Source organism: Nansenia antarctica, assembly GCF_963989245.1.
Source record: "Nansenia antarctica genome assembly, chromosome: 1".
NCBI classification, from domain to species: domain Eukaryota; kingdom Metazoa; phylum Chordata; class Actinopteri; order Argentiniformes; family Microstomatidae; genus Nansenia; species Nansenia antarctica.
This window is the reverse complement of record NC_137674.1, coordinates 104,856,418-104,865,736: the sequence shown is the minus strand read 5'-3', so window position 1 is coordinate 104,865,736 and position 9,319 is coordinate 104,856,418. Positions and strand designations below refer to the sequence as shown.

The 9,319-nt window shown below is 43.4% G+C and overlaps 2 protein-coding genes across 2 annotated transcripts; both read left to right on the top strand.

Moving 5' to 3' along the window:
• Nucleotides 1–668: 668 nt before the first annotated feature.
• On the top strand, nucleotides 669–1,304 carry LOC308175646 (histone H1-like; the record flags this gene model as incomplete). The annotated part of the gene is made up of 1 exon (XM_080550252.1): nucleotides 669–1,304. The coding sequence occupies one exon, from the start codon at nucleotides 669–671 to the stop codon at nucleotides 1,302–1,304; it is 636 nt and encodes a 211-aa protein (XP_080406378.1).
• A 1,009-nt stretch (nucleotides 1,305–2,313) lies between these two features.
• LOC308175722 (histone H2A-like) lies at nucleotides 2,314–2,709 on the top strand (the record flags this gene model as incomplete). The annotated part of the gene is made up of 1 exon (XM_080550270.1): nucleotides 2,314–2,709. One exon carries the CDS (start codon nucleotides 2,314–2,316, stop codon nucleotides 2,707–2,709), a length of 396 nt encoding a protein of 131 aa, XP_080406396.1.
• Between the last annotated feature and the right edge of the window lie 6,610 nt (nucleotides 2,710–9,319).

Sequence of the window (9,319 nt, the reverse complement as noted above, 5' to 3'; positions counted from 1 at the left end):
CCTCCGCTGCAGAGCTTTCTGATTCTGACACCGGCACCGACCACTCAGCTGGGTGAGGGCGGCGTGATGTCAGGGCCGGCTGAGCGGGCGGGACCATCCCTACTTGGGGAGGTGCCTGCCCAGAACGCCGCTCTGGGGCCTGTCCGGACGCATCATCGGCAGAGCTATTCGAGTCGGATAGCATCCCCGAGATAGCGCCCGCCAGGGGAACGCTCTCCTTGAACCAGGCCATCCCCTTTCGCCTTTCCGCGACGGAAAGGAGGTGGAAGGGGAGGCAGCTGGGGGAGGCGACCAACGCCGCCTCGGCATGTTCGGGGCCGAGGCAGACGTGGCAGAAGTCGTGCTTGTCCTCCGCTGCTTGGAAGTCGCAGCGGCAGGCGTCCCAGAGGAACTTCTCCATAGGCGGCGGACGATCCATATCTTGAAGGGAAAAGTCTGGCGGGTTCTCCAGTCTTAGTAGTCGTCCTTCTCAGTCTTCAGATATAAACCCGTGCTGAACTTTTTGGGAGAATGATGGAGCGAAGTACGCCCCTTTATATAGCACCCCAGGCGGGCGCAGGCATTGAAAAATTCAGTCATTGGCTACTTTAGGTAGCGGGTAAACCAATAGGAGCAGAGCTCCCCTATGGGGCGGAGCTCCACGATATAGAACGAGACTTTCTACAGACATGGCAGAAGTCGCACCAGCAGCAGCCCCCGCGCCGGCCAAGAGCCCCAAGAAGAAGGCAGCAGCCAGGCCCAAGAAAGCTGGCCCCAGCGTCGCCGAGCTCATCGTGACGGCCGTGTCCGCATCCAAGGAGAGGAGCGGCGTGTCCCTGTCCGCGCTCAAGAAGGCGCTTTCGGCCGGTGGTTACGACGTGGAGAAGAACAACTCCCGCGTCAAGGTCGCCGTCAAGAGCCTCGTCACCAAGGGCACTCTGCTCCAGCTCAAGGGCACCGGGGCCTCCGGCTCTTTCAAGCTCAACAAGAAAGCCACCGAGGCGGTCAAGAAGCCGGCGAAGAAATCCGCCGCCCCGAAACCCAAGAAGGCGGCCGCCGCAAAGAAGCCCGCCGCTGCCAAGAAGTCTCCGAAAAAGGCAAAGAAGCCCGCTGCTGCGGCCAAGAAGTCTCCCAAGAAGGCAAAGAAGCCCGCGGCAGTCACCAAGAAGGCCACCAAGAGCCCCAAGAAGGCGAAGAAGGCCACACCGGTCAAGAAGGCTCCGGCTAAGAGCCCCAAAAAGGCCGTGAAGGCAGCCAAGCCCAAGGTAGCCAAACCCAAAACGGTGAAGCCCAAGGCAAAGAAGGCAGCCCCAAAGAAGAAATAAACATTCAAAGTGTTCTTTCCGACACCATTTGTACCACAAAAAGGCTCTTTTAAGAGCCACCCACATTTTCGTAAAACGCATTATCATCCATGACGACAGAAAAAAATCGAGTGTTTATTTTAGAAAGTATTTTACACCAGTGTAAATGGACTGACTTATATAGCGCCTTTATCCAAAGCGCTTTACAACGGCCTCTCATTCACACACCAATGGCGGCAAGCTACCATGCAAGGCGCCGGCCGGCTCACTTGGAGCAATTTGGGGTTCAGTATCTTGCCCAAGGACACTTCAACATGTGGCCAGCTGGGGCTCGAACCGCCGATCTGCCAACCTTGTGATCATTAGACAGCGGCTCTACCTCCGCCACAGCCGCCCCCAGTGTCAGTGTCAAGCACGGACTTACAAACACGACAATCATGTTTTTACTTAATGAGTAAATAATGAGCAGTAATGAGAGATTTGACATCTAGGTCTAGTTTACACTTTGACGCTATAAGTGTCACTCGGTAGATCTGTGTGCGGGAGAGGATGGTGGGGGTATGACAGTGTCCATAAAGTTGCATATAATATCAACATATACAGATAGTTATGAGATACTCTTTCCGTTACACCATTACGTTATATTTGGACAGACAGGCGGGCGATAACACTTTTCGCTCAGTCAGGAGTAACGTACTACAGAGAGCTGGGAATGAACTTCACAATGTATAAATTATATACGTATCAATTATATATTATTATTATTATTTTATGACATATACTACTTTTAGTATATTGATTATGTCACGTGGGACGAGTTTGATTTTAACTTCGATTTATGGCGCGCGAGGGAAACTCACAAAGACAATCTTCAATATTCACAATGTATCCACAATCTCTGTCTCTTGATTGGATGAGGTGACGTCGACCCAGTGGCCAATGAACGCCGTCAAGGCGAGCTATAAGAACAACGCTCCAGAACCGTTATCTGAAATTATTTTCTTCAGCTTCTTTGAGATCCCGCTGAACCATGTCAGGAAGAGGCAAAACCGGAGGCAAAACCGGAGGCAAGGCCAGAGCCAAGGCAAAGACCCGCTCTTCTCGCGCTGGGCTTCAGTTCCCTGTGGGTCGTGTCCACAGGCTCCTACGCAAAGGCAACTATGCCCAGCGTGTGGGCGCTGGCGCACCGGTCTACCTGGCCGCCGTGCTCGAGTACCTGACGGCTGAGATCCTGGAGTTGGCCGGCAACGCCGCCCGCGACAACAAGAAGACTCGTATCATCCCCCGTCATCTGCAGTTGGCTGTCCGTAACGACGAGGAGCTGAACAAACTGCTCGGCGGTGTGACCATCGCTCAGGGTGGTGTGCTGCCCAACATCCAGGCAGTGCTGCTCCCCAAGAAGACCGAGAAGGCCGCCAAAAAGTAAACGACTTCACCTCCTCAACCCCAAAGGCTCTTTTAAGAGCCAACCACTCCTCTCTCCAAAAGAGCAATGCATCACTCCATCCTCTGTTTGTCTGTGCTGTGAGTCTCATGTTGTGAAATGTCCTCATTCTGTCATGTGCGCGTAGATGAGGCAGAGGACACGCACCATAATACACACGGCTACAGAAACATTCCTCGTTATGTCACTTTCAGAATGTTTTCTCCTTCATGAGGGTTTTAAAATCAGAATCGCTTTTATTACATATTGTACTACAAGTAGGCATGAGCCAGACACAAAACACGATAATAATAAGTAATGTAAGCAAGTAAAGTAAGTCAATCATACATTGCTAAAGTAATAAAGTACAGTGGTTTCAATAGTGCAAAGTAGACTTCCGGTAATGGCGGCGTGCTGAGAAGACTGGTTTTCTCACCTCCACTAAAATCGTCAAACAAATTCTGTTACAAACCTAGCTAAAGTCAACGAAAATCAGCCATACCACTCGTAAAAGATGTCGTCTACACAAGGGAAACCGAGTACCCGAAAGAACCCACAAGTACAATCTAAAATTATGGACTTCAGCTCTCCTAAAAACAAGGACGATGCTAAAGCTAACTCGAGCAGCGCGGGGATCACAGAAACTGCCGAGGAAGAAGGGGGAAAATATGACAGGATTCTGGAAGCTATCAGAGAATTGAGGTCCGAGTCTGCAAACCGACATGAAGAAATGTTGGTCGCAATTGATGGACTGAGGAAAGATATGGGAGAATGTACGGAACGAATTACACATGCAGAGGTCCGTATTTCCAACATGGAGGATGAGGTGAATGTCCTCCAGGCTAAGGTCCACTCTCTGGAGGGAAAGAAACAAGAGCTAGAAGACAAGGTGACAGACCTAGAATCAAGAGCCAGGCGGTCTAATCTGAGACTCGTTGGCCTGCGGGAGGGAGAGGAGGGAGACGACGCCTGCACCTTTCTCGAGAGTTGGATACCGGAGACACTGGGGCTCGCAGCACTAAGATCCAAACTCACACTGGAGAGAGCTCATCGCATTGGTCAGAGACGGGAGCCCAACGCGCCTCCGAGAACGATGATCATGAAATTCCTGAACGACAGAGATAAGGTGACTGTATTAAGAGCAGCCAGAGCCCAAAAACAAATCCTACACAAGGACAAACCAGTACGTTTCTACCCCGACCTAGCGACAGGAGAACACAAGAAGCAGAAGGAATTCGACTCGGCCAGACAGAAATTACGTAGCATGGGGATAAAACATGGCATGTTGATCCCGGCTAGATTGCTGGTGACACACAAGGACAAAACACAAACTTTTGGCACACCGACAGAAGTGGAAAGTTTCATCAAACGAATCCAAGAAGAGAACGGTAGTGGATGAGTATATGAGACACTACTGCTGGCTTTGATAACGAGCAACGTCATGTTAGACCTCTAACACTGGTTTATATTGTTCTTTTTTCTTATATGTTTATTTGCAAACCAGTTAAACTGTGTGTGTCTAGGTGATTTAACATACTATTATGTTTTCGGAGAAAATATTGGGGTCATTCAGTTGAGAGTAGCTCAGAAATTAGCACGTTAAGACTCAATGTCCCAAAATGCACTACTCGAACACAGTTCACCGTCAACAATGATTCAATGCTACGCTAGACCCATGATACGGGTTTACAATGTTATTTCACAGTTATTCGTTTTTTCAAGTTACATGAAACAAGTTGAATTGTGTCTATTTAAGCGATTAATATGCCAATGTGTTTCCCTTGAGGATATTAGAGTAGATCGGTAGGTCAGAAAGTAACAAAAAAAGTACACTAAAACTCATAATCCCACAATGCACTATTCGAGCAGCACTGTTTCCTGAACAACGGAGATAGAATGGAGAGAAAACAGCCCCGAACGAACCTCAGATCAGATTGGCAACATATCGTTATTGAAGTGGTGAATCTAAATGATAAAATACATAATACATAATGTCAATTATATAATACATTATATGCCAATGTATTCTTCTACTTTTTATTTTGGTTACTAAATTCAACCAGGGGGCCAGGAAACTTTCACAATAGGGCATGTTAAGCACTGTGTATGTGTGTGTGTGTGTGTGTGTGTGTGTGTGTGTGTGTGTGTGTGTGTGTGTGTGTGTGTGTGTGTGTGTGTGTGTGTGTGTGTGTGTGTGTGTGTATGTATGTATGTGTATGTACTATAACAGCAACACCCCATAACATGCCGCTCAAACTCAGTTTGGGCTCAGTTATTTTCAGGGTGTCAACTGCTGATCCACATTCTTTAGTTATTATAATATACAATTCACAATGGGCTTCTATACTTAACATTTAGTGGTGGTTGACCAATATACCAACTTTGTTAATTAGGTTTTTATTTCACATTTAGTGGAGGGAGAAGGTTATTCTTTATAAGGAGATTAATCAGTTCAGCCTCACTACTCCTCACTCGGTGTGGAGTAGTTTTCAGCGTTATGGGAGTGAACAGGTGGGTGGGGGGAATGCTCAGTTCTGGAGCATTGGGGGGGTCTCGGTTAGTTTGTTGAGAGACCCAGTTTGTTTGTTTGTTTTTCTTCGTTTTTCTCTTTTGACCTCTTTTTTTTTCTTCTTTACATTATTGCACAATGATACAAGGAATTTACAAATGTATTGCTATCTATGACTGGTAAATTAGACATCAAGTTCACATCCTGGAACTGCAGAGGGCTACAAAAAATAAAAAAGGTAAAGCAGGTGATGGGGAGATTAAAAAGTATTAATTCCCAAATAATTTTTCTTCAAGAAACACATCTTTCAAAAGACAAAGACATTGGGATTAGGAGGAGGTGGCAGGGTAAGGTATTCTCAGCGCCCTTTAACACTCAAGCAAGAGGGGTCATGACTCTTGTACATAAATCTATTCCTCTTAATGTCACAAAGATAATTGCTGATACGGCAGGTAGATACCTAATAATTCAAGGCATGCTTCTGACAGAACTTCTCAACCTGGTCAACATTTATGCGCCAAATAATGATGACCCTGAATTTTTCAGTAATTTGTTTTTCACTCTATCAACCCTCAAAGGTCAATATATAATAGCAGGAGATTTCAACTGTACACTAGATCCCTCTAAAGATAGGTTAACACATATTGATAAGTCCCATAATAAAAGCAGAGGAATTATACATCAGTTTATCAAGACATTAAATCTTAGAGATATATGGAGAGACAGAAACCCTGAGGTATTATTCTATTCGTGTTTTTCCAGTACACATAAAACATACTCCCGAATTGATTATTTCTTAATTTCTGCAGGCCTGGTGTCTAGAATCAAGGAATGTAATTATGACAGTATTCTGATATCAGATCATGCCCCAAATAATTTGTGTTATGTAGACCCAGGCTTGAAAAAGGATCCACCAAAATGGAGATTGCAGCAAAGTTGGCTACGGGACCCAGATCTAATCTCTTTCCTTGAGGTACAAATTGATGTATTTTTCATAATCAACACAGATGAGACTTCTGCAAGCACCAGATGGGAAGCTTTTAAAGCTTACATTAGGGGCCAGATTATTAGTTTTACAAGTTCTAAATCTAAAAGAGCTAAACAAAAATTTACATTGTTAGAGTCAAAAATCAAAGTTTTGGAGAGAAATTATTATCAAAATCCCGATCCAAAAACTCACCAGGAATTGTTATTGTTGAGAACACAGTATAATGAAATGTCAACTGCAAAAGCTACAGATAATCTCTTAAAACTTAAACAAACTATATTTGACCAAGGGGAAAAATCAGGAAAAATCTTGGCATGGCGCTTAAAACAACTTCAAACCGAAAGAGCTATTACCAACCTCAAGACTCATAATGATGACTCTATTATAGATCCTATTAAAATTAATGAGGCATTTAGAGAATATTATGGAAAACTATATAGTTCCGAAAGAGCTCCAGAATTACCAGACCAAAAGCTATTCCTAAATAATATTGATATCCCTAGTATATCAGAGGAAGAAAGGATGGAACTGGGTGACAACTTATCCTTAGAAGACATCACTATGGCAATAAAGAGCATGAAATCTGGGAAGGTGGCAGGACCAGACGGCCTACCCATCTTCTTGAGATGTTTAATGAATCATTTCGGGAAGGGATCCTCCCTCCCTCCTTGAGAGGGGCTTTGATTACTCTCCTTCCTAAACCTGGAAAATCAAATGATAAATGCGAAAACATGAGGCCAATCAGCCTCCTCAACTCAGATTTAAAAGTACTCTGCAAAATTCTAGCAAAAAGATTAGAGATTATTCTACCAGATATCATAAAGGGAGACCAAAATGGGTTCATTGTGGGTCGTCAGGGATTTCATAACGTAAGAAGGGTTTTAAATATCTTACATTCCCAAAGAGAGTTACCAGATACAGCTTTTCTGTCATTGGATGCTGAGAAAGCATTTGACAGGGTGGAATGGGCATACCTGTTTGAGCTTCTCGAACGATTTGGGCTGGGAGAAAACTTTTGTAAATGGGTGAAATTATTATATAAAGAACCATATGCAGAAATAATTACTAACAACAATATATCTATGCCAATTAAAATCAACAGGGGATGCAGACAGGGGTGTCCATTGAGCCCTCTCATATTTACGATGGCAATTGAGCCCTTAGCAATTGCAATACGAAATCACACATCAATATCAGGCATACCCAACTTGAACATCGCATAGCTCTATATGCGGATGACGTAATCCTGTTCCTTAAAAATCTGGGAGAATCGATCCCGGCTCTTATGGACCTCATTAAAAGATTCGGCAATATTTCTGGGTACAAAGTTAATAGCCATAAATCTGCCATATTACTGCTTAATTCGAATGAGAGAGAGAACCCACCCAATTATATTGGTCACTTTAAGTCAGTTGACAGCTTTACATATTTAGGAATACAAATTACTCACAGGTTAGAAGAAGTGGTACAGACTAATTATAGCCCTGTTGTAAATTCTATTTGCGAATCAATTGATAGATGGTCATCTCTTCCTATTTCCCAGATAGGCAGAATTAATATATTGAAAATGAACACTCTCCCAAAGCTATTATATCTCTTTCAAAACATCCCCTTGCCGCCTCCCCCAAACTTATTTCCTAGACTAAGGACATTATTCACGAACTTTATATGGAAAAATAGACGCCCCAGACTTCGCCTGTCTCTTCTGTATTTACCTTATGACAGAGGTGGCCTACAATGCCCGAACATGTTGTGGTATTACTGGGCAACTCAAATCAGAACTATGAGGTTTTACTACTCGACAGAAGGACTACTTTCACCAGCATGGAAAGACATTGAGTGTAACTCTATAGGGCTCCAACTGCCGACATATATATACTCTGATAATCCGAAAAACCTTAAAAGGAAAACATCGAACCCTATATTGAGAAACATGATTTCTGTATGGTACGAGGTACAAAAATACTTGTCGGAAACACCTGTTCTCTCTCGCTATAGTCCCATTTGGGGCAATAATTACTTTGTGCCAGGTAGGGCAGACGGGGGCTTTAAATTATGGGCTGACAAAGGAATAACACAAATTAATGACATATTCGACTCAAAGGATGAGCATATGGAATCATTTGAAATTCTAGTAAACAAACATTCTATCCCTCGCAAGCATTTCTTTAAGTACTTACAGCTCAGGAACTTTATTTATTCTAATCAAAATCACTCCCTGGCCATACCCGCTCTATCCTCATTGGAGAAAGTTTTAATTAAAAATCCTTTCGGAAAGGGAATTATTTCGGATGTATATGATTTGTTGATTGCTAGATCACTAGAATCTTCAGAACCCAAATTGAAAGCATGGAGGAGTGACCTTCAAGAGGATATATCAGTGGAAAAATGGAACAAGGCATGCAAAAGAGCTCAAACCCAGACCGCTAACACTCGTTTAAAGCTTCTACAGTACAATTGGATAATGAGAGTATATATAACACCAGAAAAACTCAATAAATTTAACCCCAACATTCCAGACTTATGTAACAGGTGTAGAGAGGACAAGGGTACATTCTTTCATTGTATATGGGAATGTCCAAGAATTCAAGAATTCTGGGAAGAACTTGGAATAATAATACAGGACATTCTGTCAATTAAAATTACTGTTGAGCCTAAGCTGTTTATTCTTGGCATTTATCCAGAGGGACACAGGATGAAATGCAGTGAACAGATCTTTATGGATATGTGTATTTTACAGGCCAAAAGATCAATAGCACTAACGTGGAAAAGCACAGGTAAACCAAGTATTGTGCAATGGTTTAGGGAGATGTCTCGGTGTCTACCATTAGAGAAAATGTCATACACACTCAAAGACAGGCAGGAAAGATTCCAAAGTATTTGGGGCCCATTCATAAAATATCTGGAGGACACGGACTTATCACACTGGATGGACGAACCTGGGCGTGAACAAATGTAAACTCTGCAATAAACCATTTGAACAGGTGTGTGAATTGACCAGGAGTAGAGTAGGAGTTGGATATAATTAATGTATCTGTTGCAATGTACCCTTTTCTTTATTATATATATAATTATATTTTAATTTTTATTTTTTTTACAGTTTCATGTTTTTATTA